This window comes from Poecilia reticulata, linkage group LG18 (genome assembly GCF_000633615.1).
Source record: "Poecilia reticulata strain Guanapo linkage group LG18, Guppy_female_1.0+MT, whole genome shotgun sequence".
NCBI lineage: Eukaryota > Metazoa > Chordata > Actinopteri > Cyprinodontiformes > Poeciliidae > Poecilia > Poecilia reticulata.
In genome coordinates this window covers 19,684,974-19,703,024 of record NC_024348.1, presented here as the reverse complement: position 1 = coordinate 19,703,024, position 18,051 = coordinate 19,684,974, and the positions used below count along the sequence as shown (strand labels likewise).

General features: G+C 37.4%; 1 protein-coding gene across 1 annotated transcript in view; it reads left to right on the top strand.

The window, feature by feature from the left end:
- Positions 1–2,760: 2,760 nt before the first annotated feature.
- The window catches only part of LOC103480853 (FH2 domain-containing protein 1-like), a 22,731-nt gene continuing 7,440 nt past the window's right edge, over positions 2,761–18,051 (top strand). Inside the window, exons 1-7 of the mRNA XM_017310340.1 lie at positions 2,761–2,919; positions 10,988–11,395; positions 12,110–12,274; positions 12,356–12,417; positions 14,771–14,873; positions 14,982–15,067; positions 16,746–16,854. Coding sequence (XP_017165829.1) covers positions 11,099–11,395; positions 12,110–12,274; positions 12,356–12,417; positions 14,771–14,873; positions 14,982–15,067; positions 16,746–16,854 — 822 coding nt within the window. The 5' untranslated portion in view covers positions 2,761–2,919; positions 10,988–11,098. The remainder of the gene's footprint in view (positions 2,920–10,987; positions 11,396–12,109; positions 12,275–12,355; positions 12,418–14,770; positions 14,874–14,981; positions 15,068–16,745; positions 16,855–18,051) is intronic.

The window sequence follows — 18,051 nt, the reverse complement described above, 5'->3', positions numbered from 1 at the left end:
AATTTTGTTAGAATCTGCTAGAAATAAATTAAAATAAATCAATATTCTTTGAGCAAAGGGTGAAAACWTTTTACCTTTTCTTCAAATCTGCTTATTAAAAAACACACAGTAAGCTCTTAATGCAGCATTATTTCATCAGTTTCTTTGACTTTTATAAGTTTATTTACTTCCCAGCTGTTGACTGTTTGGGATTTTTCTCATCCCGGTAAAGTTCTGGATAGTTTTCCTGCATCAACAGCAGGGTTGGTGGTTTCCTGGGATTTCTCTGTTGGAGTCAGGATGCGTCAGCATTTCAGCTACTCGCATCAAACAAATTATCATGACAACCCTTATCTAGAAAGATTCACAGAGGTTAAAGTCTAGAAAATGTTGAAGTTTCTTGGCTATTATTGATAGAAATTTGTGTGTTTAGCTTGTAAAATATACCAACAAACTACTGACGACACATTTCTGTTGGATTTTATGTTATTTTAAAATGATTTGTTCAACTGATTGGTTTTTAGGTACTTTCCACTCCTATATTTTGGATTTTACCTTCCTCTTCTTCTTTCACTTTTAAAGTCTGGAGACTGCTCTGAGAAGAAAACATTTAAGTGTTTACAGGAAAAGGGGAAACTACTTTCTAAAATAATCATTACATTTTGGACCTTTGAAATGCTTTGGATCAAACATTTTTGATTTTTGCATTAGTTTATCTATTTTAAAGATGTGAATATGTTTTGAAATACGTAAAATTTGAATCATGATTTGCTTTAACATGATTTCCACTCACTTGGTGATAAAATGACAAAAGGTACTTTCATGGATGTGGTTTACCAGAAAAGTGCTTCACAGTTTTGTGCATCTGAAAATAATTTTGTTTAGTGATCATTATCTGTGAATCAAAAATAATTTGCAGGATCTTTTTTGGCAACTATTCAAGGTTAATGTCGATTTAGTAAACGGTATTCTTTAAATGCTGTGTTGGTAATCAAATGCTTCTAAAAATCAAATGAAGGCTTTATACATTTTAATAAAAAGTGATAAATATGTATCCTTCAATCCGTTGTCTAAACCCACTAATCCTATCCGGGTCGCCTTGGGGCGTCACAGATTAGTAAACATCGTTCCTGTTAACGTAGTCTGGATTTCAAAATGGCGGCGCCCATAGCCATTGTTTACAGTACTTCTTACAAACATTGTTTTAAGCTTTACTTTCCTTAAGCTAACACCACTTTACGTTTATTGAGTTTAGATTTGCAGGAGCTACATATAACATTGATTTTAAAAGCTGTGTTTTGTAAAATCAAATAAAAAAAAAAGCGATTCGGTGCGGCCATATTAAAACGGAAGTTAGCCTTAAGCTAGGTTACATCTGACGCATTGAAACGGGCACAGGGGGCGCACGAAACACGATRCAGGCCAACCACATTATTATTCTAGCCCTGGTTCATGTTCTCTATCAAAAACCATCTAGTTATAATTACAAACCACAGATTATCACACTTAGTCATCTTTCTTTCATTGTTTTAAAGCTTGGGACAAAAGGGGATTCCTATGAGTCATCACTGCAATCAGCAAAGCAGAGTCTAAAAATAAAACAGCATAAACTGGAGGGTTTTTTTCAAATGTTCATCAAAAACAGCAAAACAAAAATGCCTTTGAGATCTATCAGGTTGTTTAAGTTTAATTCAGGATTAAAACAATAAAATGACATCAGTGAGCCGTAGAGTTTGTCTTCCTTTATACGGGAGATGAATGCAGTGATATTTATGTAAGGGTTTGGTCTGTTTGAGCCTGTGCTGCTTTAGAAACACACGATTATCCACCTGGCAACAACAACAAGCGGTGCTACTGTTAGTCAGTTTGAGTCTGTGAATGCGCTGCATGCAGGCTCATTTCCTTCAACGGCTCAAACTGAGCATGGAGCTTTACAAAGAGCGCCTCATTATACAGAAAGCTCTGTTCAAAGTGTCTAAATGGACTCAAAGAGGAAGAGTTGATGAAGCTGCCAAGAGTATTTAAAAGACAAGCTTAAAATGTATTTGTTGTTTTTTAACCGTTACTTGTTTTACATTAATGTGCCACGCTTTTAGACAAACAGATGGCTAATACCATGTTGTTCTGGGGTGAGAAGGCTCAAAGAAGTAGAAAGTACTCCTGGATCAGTGACTCTGCTCACTCTGAGCCAGGCTCTGGTTCTGTTGGGAGTTTCTTCTTGGTTAAGTGAGAGTTTCACGCATGCTCAGTATGAGGAATTGTGTGTGGGGGGATACTTTTAAGAGTACTTTTACTTGCACTCTACTTTTGACTTTTACTTTGGTAAAATGTACTTTGTTAATTGAATCCCTAAAATAACAGCATTTGCACATAACTTTATATTTAGCTGATTCGATGGCATAATTTTAAATTATTAAATCAGATTTTGAGTAATTTTTTTAAAAAGTTACTTTTTATCTTTATTTGAGTAAAATTATTTTTAAGTAGTTCTATTCCATCCTGTTGTTATCCAGTTAAATATCGGTTCAGTACCATTTTTCAGTTCATAAATGTTAGATTTTCTTCATTAACTGTTGTGTTTAACAGCTTAATATTTATTTCCGTTGATTACAAAAAAAATTAGTTTTTCGTTTATATGTTTTCTACTAGGAATGAAGCTTATCTGGACCGAACACCCCCCGGTTGGGCGGGTCCGGTAGAGCCAGAGAGAGAGAGAGAGAGAGAGGGAGAGCGCGGGGGTTCCCTCCACCTGAGTCAGCGCGCATGCGTGATTCCCTCCGCTGTCAGCTTTTCTCCCGCACGCGCTGGCAGGTCGGAATCAGACCGTTGGAGACTTAGGCAGCAAAACACAAACCGTGGATCTGGGAGTCGGTATTTTTTCCCTGTTTCTGGCTCGTTTTAAGGATTAAAACCAGGAGGAAAAGCGACACATTCATTCCGGTAGGTTTATTTTATGTTTTAACGTTTGTTTTTAAACGCTTTGCATTTGATATGTTATTTAAAAACATTGATGTTTGGTGACACCGAGGAAGTGCGCAGGTGTATAACTTCACATTTGATCAATTGCTAGCTTATTTGACAACAATAACCGTAATTTATGAAACATATACTTTATGTTTTTAAACACCTGGAGTTTGTATTTTAGTCTAACTTTAATAAAAAATAATTATCAGCTTCTTTTCCCTTTATCTTCACTTCTTATCAGTTTTATTTCGCATGTTATTGTGATGATATAATTATAGCGCAGCTACAGAGGCTTCATTATTACATTATTCATTATTACTGCTTAATGACAGAACCTTTGGGGGGCCAAACCCAGACCGGACATAATATTCAGTTCATTTAATGCTGAAATAGTAGCTGTACTATGTTTTCTTTGGGATTTTTAATGTAAGTTCAACAAAAATGAGTACAATCTGTTTTCTTTTTGCTRTATTATTAGCAGGATGGTTACAACACTAAAATTGTAAAACTTTGACATTGATGACAAATAAATTAGATTCTGACAATAGTTTGTATGGAGCTAAATTGGGGCCCTTAAGGGTGTTTCAAAAAGGAAAGAAGGAATCTGAAAAACTAATTTTGAAACTTAAAAACAACTATTTAGTCTGATAAGTGGTTTGAATTTCAGAGATCAGATTGTTTAAGCTTTGAAGCACCAATTATTTAAACCAATAAACGTTTGGCCAAGAAGGTTGTAATTTTTCAAAGTAAAGGTCTTTATGTATCTATCAGTTCGTCCATCCATCCATCCATCCATCCATCCATCCATCCATCCATCCATCCATCCATCCATCCATCCATCCATCCATCCATCCATCCATCCATCCATNTCCATCCATCCATCCATCCATCCATCCATCCATCCATCCATCCATCCATCCATCCATCCATCCATCCATCCATCCATCCATCCATCCATCCATGCAGATTAATCATTGATTGATTGTTGCTGTAGTGATAAACCAAATCTTTCTTGTATAAAGTGTTTTTACCATCCCATGATGGTGACCATCCCATGATGGTGTCCAGTTCTCCTCCCAGTCCTCCTAGTTTGTGTCCAGTTCTCCTCCCAGTCCTCCCAGTAAGCTCCTTGCCTGGCTCAGCGCTCCAGCTTGACCCCCTGACCCTCCTGTAGTCGCGGCGACCACACTCAAGGGGGGGGGGGGGACATTTTAGAACTAGGATGCTGTTTGGGGGTGTCTGTCCCCAGTTGCCACGGGGTTACCCCGTTGCCACGGTAACCCCAGAGACCAGCGGCTGCTCGGCCAGCTCCTTTTGCTGGGCGGTAATCATCCTGTTTCCCTCCGTCGCAGAACAGAAGCAGAGAAAATGACTTAGAGGGGATTTGCTTTCATTTAGCTGTTTTTTTATGATCAGAGTCCCATGATGCCGTTCAGCAGGCGGCTTGGATGTTTGCCTGGTTCCCGTCCAGTTGGGGGGGTCCAGATCCAACCCCAGAGCTTCTTAAACACGTGCTTTTGGTGCTGGTTGGCCGTGAAACGAGGCAGATGCTTTCTCCTCCTCCTCCTCGGGGCGTTTACCTGCTGCTGTGAGGAAGTTTGGATGTTTGTCAGAGAGTTTGCTGCTTACAGCAGAACTCCATGTTGATGTTTTCCTTCTTTATGGAAGTGAGAGAGCGTTATTCTTAATTTATGGTTGTCTCAGTGTTTGGACTCTTTGTTCACCAATAAATAAAATGTGGACGTTTGTAGAAATAATCGCACTGCTGATGAAAATAATAATTACCTGTTAAACTTTGGTGATAAGTTGTTTTAATAAATCACATGATTTTTTGTCTTCTCACCTTCTTGGCCCATTCGTTCCATATTTGTTGGTACTTTGGTTGGATTTTGGATGGTAAAATGTCATTATTCACATATTTTTATTTAGATTTATTTATGATTTGCATTATTGTTGGTATTTATTAATTAGATTAATCTGAAATGGATTTATTTCATTGCCAGCAGGTGCAGAGTGAATTTTTGGTTTTGTGTTTCCTGTTTGTATTGTTGAATTTTTTTATTTTTTTTTTTAGATATTCTCTTTGACATTTCTTGAGGATTTCTGGGTTGAACATATTTACAGACAAAGAAACTTTTGAACCTTAAATGTTTATGTTTTCTGTACAGTTTTGGCTTCATTACTGCTCTGATTCTGCTGTTCTTCAGCAAATTAGCTTTTTTGAGTCTGTATGCTCCAGTTAACTTTAATTTAATTACTAAATTAGTCGACAATTATTTGAATTAATCACAATTAATCCATTTATTTGTTTCAGCTAATTTCTTCAAACTTTTAATGTAGGAAAAGTAATTAAAAATGGTGATTTTTTTTTTGTGCAGGTTTCTGGCAAACAGAAATCATATTTACATCTACGCATGATAAAAAAAAGCAGTGCTATGAATTCAATGTCTAAAAAATCTTTTGCACCATAACATTATGTGTTTATATTTAAATATTCCCACCAATCGAGGAAGATTGTGCTGAATTTCTGGGTTTTAAATCCATCCCTTCGTGTCTCTGAATCGTTTCTGCAGCGCTGCGTTTCCCCGTTTGGAAATCTGTCACAAAAAGTGTGGGAGCGGTAATCTGTCAGGCTGCTGAGCAACAAGCAGCCGCCATGAAAACCTAAAGAAAATACATTTTAACAAAAATGTTAAAGCTCGCTGTGTCTGAAATTTTTTTTTTTGTTTTTTTGCATCCCTTTCTACAAACATCCTAAAAATGTTGAGAAAAGTGTAAAATCTAAAATAATTATTGGTTCAAAGCTTGAAAATGTGGTAAAACAAAACCAAAAAGCAGTTATTGGCGTTTATTGCACTTATTGAAAGAAAACGTTCATTCACAGAATTAATTTACTGAAGAACTGAGCGTTCCCTTTTGTAAAATCTTGTAAAAAGGTTCATTTATCATTTTAGTTGCTTAAAAGACTTTGTCTTTTATCTGAATTGTTTCTATTCATCTGCAGGTTAGGAATACATTAAAGATTAAATAAAACCACCAATAACAACATATTCCTCCCAAAAAATGTGTTCCAGACTAAAACTTTTTAATCTTATTGCATCAATTTATTATTGGAAACATGTATTATTATGTTTTTTGTTGTTGTTGTTGTTTTCTTATCCACCAAACAAAAATCACCAAGCCTTTGACCGGCTGTTTTTGGAACAACGTGTAACTTTTCCATACACATTTTACAACAATTATTAACTTTTCTTTCATGCATATAAGCTGCGACGCCCTGCAGAGAGGTGTTACAACCGAGCACAGATCATGTCTGACTTCAGATAATAGAATAAAGCTGTTTACATAAAACTCTCCCTCTGATCCGTTTTGAGTTTTTCACTTTTAATTTACCAGCAGCACAGAGAAACCTCGTGTTCACGTCATTTCCAGATGAGCTGCTCGTATTTTAATAACGTCCCACAGATCAGATTGTCTCTCTGACTGCGTTACGGTGGATCACATAATGACTTGTGTGCTTTTCTTCGTCCTGCTTTGTGCCACACAGAAGAGGTCAGATGAATTTGTAGTGTCAATATTTGTCCTTGTTTTGTTTCTCAAACAGGTTTCTACGAACCGTGTTTGTTTTGCCGTACACTTTCACATCCCTGAGGAGTGGTGACCAGACTCAGAGCTCACATTGTTATCGTTTTATTCAGCTAATATTGCAGCTGCAAATAGAGGATTGAACTTCTACCAGCCTCTAACATGGCATATTAGGGACACTGCAGATAAAACCAGAGTAAATGTAGAGAAAAAAGGACAATCCTGAGTTGAAAATTTGCCACAAAACAATCAGAAATTTTTAGATTAATCTCAGTCATTTCCCCCCCGAAAAAACTACTAAATTTCTGAGTTTTAAAAGCTGAAAATGTGCCAAAAAAAACAAAACTTTTAAATTGTGAGATAAATATCAGAAATTTTCAAGAAAAAAAATCTGATTTTTTTTTAGATTAATCTCATTTTCTAGAAAAAACATGGAAAGTTTTCAGCTTCAAAAGCTGAAAATTTGCTACAAAAAAGCAAGTAAATTTCTTAGTTTAAAAAGTCAAAAAATTTGGCAGAAAAAATGTCAGAAATTTTGAGATTAATATCAGAAATTGTCAAGAAAAACCTCAGAAATGTCTAAATTGAAAATTTGCCACAAAAATAAAAAAAAAAACATTTGAGATTACATTCAAAAATTCTCTAGAAATGAAACAAGAACATTTCTGAGTTTGAAATGTTGCCACAAAACAATCAGAAATTTTTAGATTAATCTCAGTCATTTCCCCCCCCCCAAAAAAACTACTAAATTTCTGAGTTTTAAAAGCTGAAAATGTGCCAAAAAAACTCTTAAATTGTGAGATTAATATCAGAAATTGTCAAGAAAAACCTCAGAAATGTCTAAATTGAAAATTTGCCACAAAATAAAAAACATTTGAGATTACGTTCAAAAATTCTCTACAAATGAAACAAGGACATTTCTGAGTTTGAAAAGTTGAAAATGATTTTTTTATGACGTAAATCACTTTGCTCTGCCTTGTTGCTCTAAAATAAACTTAACTATTGATCAAGATCTGTCAGATTTCTGCGACACAAAACAAGTTTGGACTTTTAAACTCCAGTTAAATTTTATCCTGAGCATATTATTTACCAACAGTCTGTGAGTGCGCTCAGTCGGTGTTCATGTGACTGAAGAGGATGATGATGATGAGGAGGAGGAGGAAGGGGTCAGTCACTCATTCACCCTTCCTGCCTCCTTCGCCATCGAGGTCGCTGCTGCAGGAATGTGGAGCGAGCGGCGGTTGGATGCGTGGATCATAACTGGGTCGGTTGAAGTGAGGTTTTGTTTTCTGAATGCTTCACTGGCCCAGTGGATTTCCCAGCATGCCTCTGGGGCTGAGGCCACCAGCGCTGGGTTGTGACCAGTTTGTGAAACAGAGCTGCAGAAATTTGAATCTTTGACATTTAGATCAGGAGTCTGAGGAGTTTGCATAGATACTGTTTTTTCACTCTTTTGTTGTTTTTCTACATCTTTTGGTCGCCATATTATGCCCGTAATATTTTTGTTGTCGTTTAGTTTCAATATATATATATTTTTTTTCTTTGGTCTTGAGTTAATTTATTTCTTATTTTTTGTATCTCTGTGGTTGTTCTTCATCATCTTGTGCTGATTTTTTTATCTACTTTTTCCTTTTTCTCACACGATCATTTATTTTCATGTCTCTCAGATTACTTTAGCAATCAATCAATTGATTATTCTAACAATTAATTGATCAATTAACTAAAAATAACTTGGCACATTATATAGATCTTTCATTTAACCACTTACAATTTTTTCTTAAATTATTATAAATACATTCAAAGATGGGCTGCACAGTGGCGCAGTTGGTAGAGCTGTTGCCTTGCAGCAAGAAGGTTCTAGGTTTGATTCCCGGCCCCAGTCTTTCTGCATGGAGTCTCCATGTTCTCCCTGTGCATGGTGGGTTTTCTCCAGGTACTCCAGTTTCCTCCCACAGTCCAAAAACATGATTGTCAGGTTAATTGGCCTCTCCAAATTGCCCCTAGGTGTGTGTGTGTGTGCATGGTTGTGTGTCCTGTGTGTCTCTGTGTTGCCCTGCGACAGACTGGCGACCTGTCCAGGTGACCCCGCCTCTCGCCCAACACCCTAGCTGGAGAGGCACCAGCAACCCTCCBGACCCCACTGAGGGACAAGGGTGTTAGAAAATGGATGGATGGACATTAAAATATGCGAATAAGGATTTAATATTCTGGCCTTGTATTTGTTGATTCTGATGTTATTTTGTAGCTAAGCTCCCCATCATGGCTGGAACTTTGTTTTTTTTCATAATTTGAGGCCAAAACTGATGATTTTCCCGGGTCAGCGTCGGCGCTGCCCGGCTGTAAACCTTTATTCTGCTTCCCTTTGAAGACGGGTGGATGAAAGATGTGAGGAAAAAGACGGAGGCAGCTGTGATGTTAGCGTAGCTTTCACATATACACACACACACACACACACACTAACTGTGACCCTGTTTTTGTTGTGCGCCACATAAACAAACTGTCATTGTTTGCTACGTTGTCTGTTTCCACGGCAATCAGCGGGTCAGTGACCGGCAACCAGAGCAACACAAGGCATCCCTGGCATCTCCTGCACTCTGGACCACCAGCATTATGATGCAGAATGTAAATCAGTGACGTTAACTGATAACATTTTATAGTGATGGAAGTGAAACTGTCAGAGGGAAAAGCTCAGGTTGAGCCACTGGAGGTGAACTTGGAAAGGCTCATGTCCATTAATGAAGGTAGAAATGGAGACGGTTGTGACAAAGGAAGGATGTAAAATATGGAGGCTGATGATCCGCTGTGGAGCTGCCAAAAACACAAATGAGCAATTTTATTTAAAAAAAGAAACAACACAACTTTATAACCTGAGAAAAATTTGATTTGAGAAAAAGATATGACATGAAAAATGTGTTGCATCTTGATATCTGGGAAAACAAATAAATTTTTATGCATTCTGGCCTCTCATCTACCCTAAAACTCTGTAGTATAATTCAAAACAACTATTTATAAAAACTCTTTATTTGTGTGTTTGTGGGAAAACGGAGATTTAGTCAGTGACAAATAATGCGCCAATACAATACAGTTTGAAACTATTCCTTATCGACATTGTTTATTTTCTAATAAAAAAAGTAGCTTAACCTATAAATGAACGTCCTGGCGCCATGTTTAAATCCCAACAGGAAGTGGTGGTTGTTTTGAATCAATCTGATTAGCTGGTTTTAGTTTTGCACTACACTGCCCCCTAGGGGTTTGGCATGTTTAAAACAACCTTCAAGGTTGGATTTGTGTGGATTTATATGGATGAAAACTTTTCCGAAAACTATCCCATGTGTACAACATCATTTTCTTTTATTTACAAGTTTTCAGATAATAACTGCTTTTTTTTTCTTATATCCGGTAAATTGACTCACAGCTGTGGTGAAAATGGTCAATTAGAGGACAGAAAATGAGTGAAAACGTAACCAAAGTCAAAAAAAATAACACTTTGTTAGGTTGAGGGAAGAATGTGGCTGTTATAATAACAGCAGCAGCAGAACCAGCAGCTGGGTCGGGTCGCTGGTTCTCACACGCCGGGTGGTTCCGGTTGTTAGCACGATTGAGCAGAAAATTTGATGGAAGGATTCAGGCAATCAGTGATGTGAGATTAGCTTATGTAACGTCGCTGTCGTCTTTAATTCGCCAGCAGGAAGTGGAAATGTTTGTTGACGTGAATCCAGAACTTCACACGGTGATTTCCTCCTTTAGTGAGCATTAAATTATTAAACCCTGCAGGAAGGCGGCCATATTTGGGCTTCCTGCCACGACTCCGCAGCCGTCAACAAGGCAGCTGTTACTGGAAACATTACGTCACTGCTGAGATCGGGTCTTCATTAACCTTTGAGCCGCAGGGGTTGGATGAAAAAAAACTTAAATCACAGGAGAAAAGGAGTTTTCACAAGATTTAAAAAGAAAATAATTAAAACTGCAGAAATACAATTTTAATTTGGTTAAATTTAACTACATTATTACAAACAGACAAACATTAATACAAAAAAAAAATCATCCATCCATTCTGTATTCATATCCTGACCTCTACATTTTTAAGTTATTGTGATTTTTTTTTTTTATATTTATTGATTTAAAATTGGGAAATACAGAATATTCTGGGGATTTGTGAGAGAATATAGTGTGATAAAACATTGTTCTAGTAAGTTCATCCAGCCAGGAATAAAGTTTCTAAACGAAGCGGCGTCACTTTGGCGTTTGCTTCCAGCTGAAATTTAAAACTGGGCTATTTGAGACCGAAGCACCAAACTAAAAACTTTTATCATCCAGGTTATAATATAATAATTATATATCACTCTAATTTAAATGATTGAGTTGCTTTAATTTATCATGCGATTAATTGATTTATTGATTTAGTCAGATGTCTTCAACGTCCAAGCGATTTTTGTTTCTTTTCAACTTTTCTCTCCAGACTGTTGATCTTCACCCGCTGATGTTTCGAATGACTCTTCTCCACTGTTACCATGGTTACCCGTGATCCTGGTGACCCTTCAAGCCTGCTCCCGTCCAATCAGACGTGGCGATGCACGTCATGGGCAGCGTCTCCCCGGCCAACGACATCCAGGGGTTTTCCTTCCAGGAGGACGCCGCCGTCGCTGAGGCCATGTCTCCGCCGTCCGCGCTCAGATTTTCACACAACAGTAAAAATGGAACCCAACTTGTAGAAAACCTTCCTCCTCCTCTTCCTCCACCTCCTCCACCCGCTCCTCTTCCTCCTCCGCCGCCGCCGCCTCCTCTGCTACCTGCAGGTAATCCAGGTGGGCTGAAGAAGAAGAAGAGGGTGAGGAGTTTCTTCTGGAAAACGATTCCAGCGGAGCAGGTACACTGTAAAACACAGTCAGTGGACTTTACGTCACAATTTACACAAACTTATGTTATGAAACATGTAAAAACAAATTAAGTTGTTCAATTTACATATTACAAACCTAAAATAATGTAAGTTTTGTCTTTTGTGCATAAACTAAATAGCAAAGACATCTTGACGCTGAGTTACATTCGAAGAAGCTGTTTGATTAAGACTTTTCCATTTTAAACTGATTACATTAAAGCATGTAGTTTTTATAAAGAATGTTTGTTTTATATTTGTTAAAACTGTCACCATGATGTGACAGGTTGCTATGAGACAGATAATTTCTGAAAAGATCGATTTTTTTCCTCCTTTCTGGGCTACTGTTTCTGTCTGAAGAAATGCACAAAAACAGCCAATCAGATACAAGAGGTGCTGTCAATCATCCTCGTGTACTTGCTACGAAATGTGCTAATAGCAGAGAAACAACTTACAGTCACAGGAAAACCTGCTGTTAACTGTTAACCCTTTATAATCTAAAATCCTCACCAGTTTCAAATATTAAACTTTTTCACGTTAACTTGAATAGATTAACTTACCAAACATTTTTTATCCAAAAGTTCAAACCGCCTGTTTAAGATGAGTGCAAACAATAAGTTGATGAGAACTTATGTTCACCTGAATTTAAACAGAATGTTCTGTTTTACAGTGCATGCTTGAGATCAAACAGTTGAATCTTTGCTTCAGGTCAAAGGTCACGCCAACCTCTGGACTCAGGGTCCAGTCCAGCAGGATTTCCAGATTGACGTCCAGAAAATCGAGGAGCTTTTCACGCAGAGCGACGGCCCGCCGGTTTCCACGCCGACCAGGGGAGGAAAGACCCGGGTGTCGTTCAGGGAGGCCAAAGACGAGGTTCTGGTTCTGGTTCTGGCTCTGATGCCTGTTGGTCGACAGTTTGGACCCGGACTCTGACCATCTCTTTGTTTACACCAGGTCTCCATCCTCGACTCGAAGCGAGGGCTGAACATCGCAATCTTCCTCAAACAGTTCAAAAGGTAAATAAATGGAAATATGTATTTTTAATTAGTGGAGAAACTCAATAATAAATTATAATCAAGTTGATGTCAGGTTCTGTAACACACAGTTCTCATGTCACTGACAGCCATCTTGGTAGGCAGTTGCTATGACAACAGTAAACAAGCCACAAGCTTAAATTAATCGATACAATATCGCCATTTTGAACATTTGACATACAGTACAAAGTTGTTAATTAAAAGTTCTTCCTGGTCCTTTTGCCTGTTTTCCCTGTCTAAGCTGAGAGACTAATATCTTTTGAAACTTAATTTTGGGTACAGAGTCTCATAATCCGGTTGTTTCAGTTGTTTTCTATATTTATTTTGGATTTTTTTAATGTTTTCAAGTTCCGGTGTTAAATGTTCTTTAGAAATTAAAGTTTTTTGATCTTGTATTCACTTTAATATGATATTTTTATTATTATTTTAGTTGAAATTTACCTCAAAATATTGAGATACAATATTATCGAAAATTTCTGGGACAATTTATCGTCCAACAAAACTCATGATCGTTACAGGTCTAGTTGATGCTGACATTACCATCGACAACGTATGTGCTGCTACATGTTAGCATTGAGATGCTAATTTGAGCTTGAACAGCATTGCTAATAGGCTAGCTCCTTTTAGCACAACATGTAAACAATAAGTGTTTTCCAGTCAGATTATTTTTTGAAGCAAAACTTATCTCCCATTGGGCCAAGAGAAGCMGCTTCTATCGCTGTTGTTTGGGGATTTCACTTGTGCGTCAGATTTACATGTGAACCAGAAACACGTAAATGCAAAGGTTCCAGCTCTGAACCGTTGCATGTAAAGAAAAAAAAAAAGATTAATTGCGTTTAAACAATTTTTACACATTGAAATCTATGTAATTAATTCACCTGTCTGCGCCAGTGCTAACGGCTTTCCTACAAATAATTTCTTGATTTTAATCAACTTCTGAGGCATTTATGGTAAAATGAAATCCAATATAAACACTTTCAGATCATTTAAAGCTTCATATCTTTGATGCTAAGGGAATAAAACCATTAAATTGGCTTTAATACATGTTTTTTTTCCCGTAGAGGTCATGTTTAGTTTGAGTCATGCACCGAGCTGAAGCTGGTATATTTATCTGCCGAGTCTGAATCCAGGGTGACAGTGTGACTGCGTGACGCGTCTCCTCGCCCTCATCCTGAGGTGTTGTGGGTAAAAACAGATGTGATGATGCTTCTCTGCTATGCAGGAATGCGAACAGGATGGATGTTAACGACACGTGGCTGATCCACGGCTACGTCAGAGATTTGGTTCAAACTGAAACAAAAATCCCAGAATGAGACCAATTATCACAACGAGGGACGAAATACAAAAACAAAGACTAAATGTTTCTTTCTAAATTGATTAGGGGGAAACTGAAAGAGAAAACCACAAAAAAAAACTGAAACGACATGAAAAAAAACTGAAACTAACCTTCATCTCAAATCTTATGATAATTAGGGATAAATCAATTAATCACACAATAAATTAAAATGAGCTCAATAATGTCCATTTCCATGACATTGTTCCTCTTTCCTCTCTCTGGATGATAAAAGTCTGGTGCTTTGGTCTCAACCAGCTCTTATTTTGAAGGATAATTTTGCTCACGGAAAAACTTCATGACTCATTTTATTTGTTGCTTATTTTGGAAATTTTAAATGTTCATTCCAATTTAAAGTTTATTGATCACTTTTGCGTTATTTTTACATTGTTATACTATTATCATGAAAATGGTCTAAAAGCAAAAATATTATAATTTATCGCAGCAACTTCTGGGACAATTTAGCGTCCAGAAACTTTATCAAAACCGTAATTTTCATATCTTTTTTGTTAGAAAGCAGAAAAACTTCAAAACTTGCAGAACAGCTGCAGATTATTCCACTTTTATTAAGCTTAAGCTCTTATAAACCACCAATTGCATCAATTAAATATGTTTGTGTTGAAATCCTGGCTAAAAATGAAGCATTTTCTCAAAAACAAACCTTTAATCTTCCATCTTTAGCTTCATGTCGGTTTGGACCAGAGGAAAACGGGTCACAGCCTGTTCTGACCGTGTTTATGATGTTCAGAATCGATGCTTAGGAAACACACGAGGGAGGCGCTCCCACTAAATTAGTTTACACTGATATAAATAGTCATATAAATCTGTGCAAAACTCTTAATTCATCTTCATTTCTTCTATTTGACTGCAGATGAGCTTGTTTTGAATCTGAGTTTGGTTTATTCTTATCTTTTACGACTGATTAACACAGACCAAAGTGCCATTTTAACACATTCAGAGTGTAATTTAGCTGTTAATTAGATTAAGCATTTCCCCCTGCAGGTCCAATCAGACGCTGGTGGATGAGATTCGCCATGGCAACAGCGAGTCATTTGGGGCGGAGCCTCTGAGAGAGCTGCTGAAGCTGCTTCCAGACAAAGACGAGGTAAATATTTCATCTGACGCCCGAAACACAAACATCCTCACCGACAGAGAGAAATACAACCGTTTTATTTATTCATAAACGTAAAACTCTGGGTTTGATCCTCTGAAGGTGAAGAAGCTGAAGGCGTACCGAGGCGACGTCTCCAAGCTCTCATTGGCCGATTCCTTCATTTATTTGCTGACTCACCTGCCCAGGTGAGCTCACTACTTTATCCAAACATTTTAGCTAAACATGCTAATATTCAGAATTAATCTGTCGAGCACAGACGCACTTTTAAATACGACGTTTTTTTAAGTTGTTGCTGGTAATCAGATTAGATGGTACTGCAAAAATAACAACAACTTATATCAGCAAACTAATCACTACAAAAAAACAAAATATTTCACATCTTTTTCTTCTAGTTTCTAGTGCAAATATCTTAAAATAACACAAAACTAACTTATAAGTAACTTTTCAGCAAGAAGACATAAGAGCTTGTTTGAGGTAAATGATTTCTTAATATTGATGAAAAGCTGCTTGTTCCATTCACACTAATTAACTTATTACAGTGAAAAAAATTCTTGTTATAAATGAAAATAATCTACCAACAAAACAAATATTTTTTCACCGAATTAAGAAATTAATGACTTAAAACAAGCTCCTTCCTGAAAAGTTATTTATAAGTTACTTTGATCTTAGATATTTACACTAGAAACTAAACCAAAATTACTTAGGAAGAGTTTGTGTTTTTGCAGTGTAAAAACCGAAACTGAATAAAAAATCTGAATTACTTTAAAAAGCTGCTGAGAAATGTACTTAGAAATATTAAGAAACAGCAACTTAAATCATTATTGCATTAAATAGGGCTGCACAGTGGCTCAGTTGGTAGAGCTGTTGCCTTGCAGCAAGAAGGTTCTGGGTTCGATTCCCGGCCCCGGTCTTTCTGCATGGAGTCTCCATGTTCTCCCTGTGCATGGTGGTTTTTCTCCAGGTACTCCGGTTTCCTCCCACAGTCCAAAAACATGACTGTCAGGTTAATTGGTCTGTCTAAATTGTCCCTAGGTGTGAGTGTGTGTGTGCATGGTTGTGTGTCCTGTGTGTCTCTGTGTTGCCCTGCGACAGACTGGCGACCTGTCCAGGTGACCCCGCCTCTCGCCCGGAACGTTAGCTGGAGAGGCACCAGCAACCCTCCTGACCCCACTGAGGGACAAGGGTGTAAGAAAATGGATGGATGCTTCAATCTAAGCTCCATTCATCATCCTGACCTCTTTTTATGATCTGTTACAGAAAATGATGATAAATACATCCATGTTTCTAAGAAAGAAAATGTAAAAGTTAAGGAATTTAACTCAATACTGTAAGAAGAGTTGAACAGTTTGATATCTGAAACTTTTATTCCACGGTGAGTTCAGTTTAAACATGATAAAAACTTACAGCAGCTCTCACTGCCTCTAGATTACTTAGTGTATTTTTTTTAAGTGTGCTAAGATATTTACAGTAAAAACTAAACCAAAAATACTTGATAAGATTTTGTGTTTTTGCAGTGCAGGGTGTATTTTAAAATAATTCATCAGACTCTCTTTTGAATGTTTTCCTTTCACTAAACTTTCTGCAGTGATTTTTGTGTTTTTATGTTACAAAAAAATGTTAATCTGAAGACGGATATTTGACAGCTGACGACTCAGTTTCTACTAAATATAAATCAGCAGAAGAAACTCACCTGACTTCTTCAGATTCTGTGCAGATGTGCAGAGCGATACGTCACCTTAACACGTTGATTATTTTTAGCAGTGTGTGTGTGTGAATCTCTGCCTGAGCTGCTAACAAAGCGCTGCCACTGTTAGCTCTCTCTCTCTCTCTCTCTCTCTCTCTCTCTCTCTCTCTTCTCTAACGACACATTTCTTCCCTCCTTTCGTTTTCCTCTCATCCAGAGTTAATGTGCTGTAAGGAGCTCCACGCTGTTCTGCACTTGGTGCTGCAGGCCGGAAACATCCTCAATGCTGTGAGTGGGGAATAAAAACAATTCATAATTAATTAGAAAACCAGCTACAGATTGTTAACTCTCCCTGTCTAATGTCATATAAAACAGATTAAAACTGGTTTTTGTTCAGTTTTCATCTCTGGTGCAGAAAACTGCGACCAGAAAGCTCCCTGCAGCTCGTGATTTTTATTATTTTTTTTACAAGGAACAGATGTTCACTTATTTCAAGGATCATCAGGGAGCGCTAGACTCAAACCGTATCATTATCCCTTATTGTTCACATTGTCAAACTGGAAACTTCGCCTTCGCATGCTGCGCAAATTACACAGAGGCAGCAGAAACCTTTCATGCTCTGCCTTTAAAACATTTAAATATGTTTATAATCTTTACCTTCAGCCTTTCTCGCATGCGAACAGCTCATGTTTCTGTCCAAAAATGTATTTTATGCACTTCTTATTTGTTATTACAAGGCTTTAAAACGAAATATGTTGATATATGAAGTTGACAGAGGAGGGACGTCAAATTACCATAACAATGCAGCAACAGAAAACCACAAACAATAACGGACTGAAATAGACGGCGATAAAAAAAGAGACAGACTGACAGCAGGACAATCTGTGTGAAAAAATGTATGAAAAATAGAAAACAAAAACCCTTCGAACGTCATCCAGTTTCACACAATAAAACTTCTAATGTATTTATATATGTGTTTTTAGTGATTAAAGTCTGAGAAGTGTGACATGGTGGAAACAGCCGACAGGTCAGGGAGAAAACTGGAAAAACTAGTAAAGCAGAGAACAGCTAAAATCCACAAATACGTCAAATTTGGCTGAAAACACGAATAAATGCATATTTTAATCATTCAAACACCAAATATACCTTAATGTGGACTAAAACGCTACACCTGAACCTTCAGAGCCACAGAAAGACGGTTACAAAGTCGGCCTTCTACCGTGTTTCCCTGAAAGTAAGACAGTGTCTTACTTTCTTTTTATCCCCAAAAGCCCCACTATGTCTTACTTTCGGGAAATGTCTTATATTGGAAAAGATTTGTCGAATTTTTTGTTTTAACCATAAAATGAACATTTATTAACAACCTGAACAGTATTGTATTACCGTATTTTAAGCAGGAGGCAGCAGTGACAAGCACAGGGGACGGCGCGGTGACGTATGGAGAGGGGGACGGCGCGGTGACGTATGGAGAGGGGGACGGCGCGG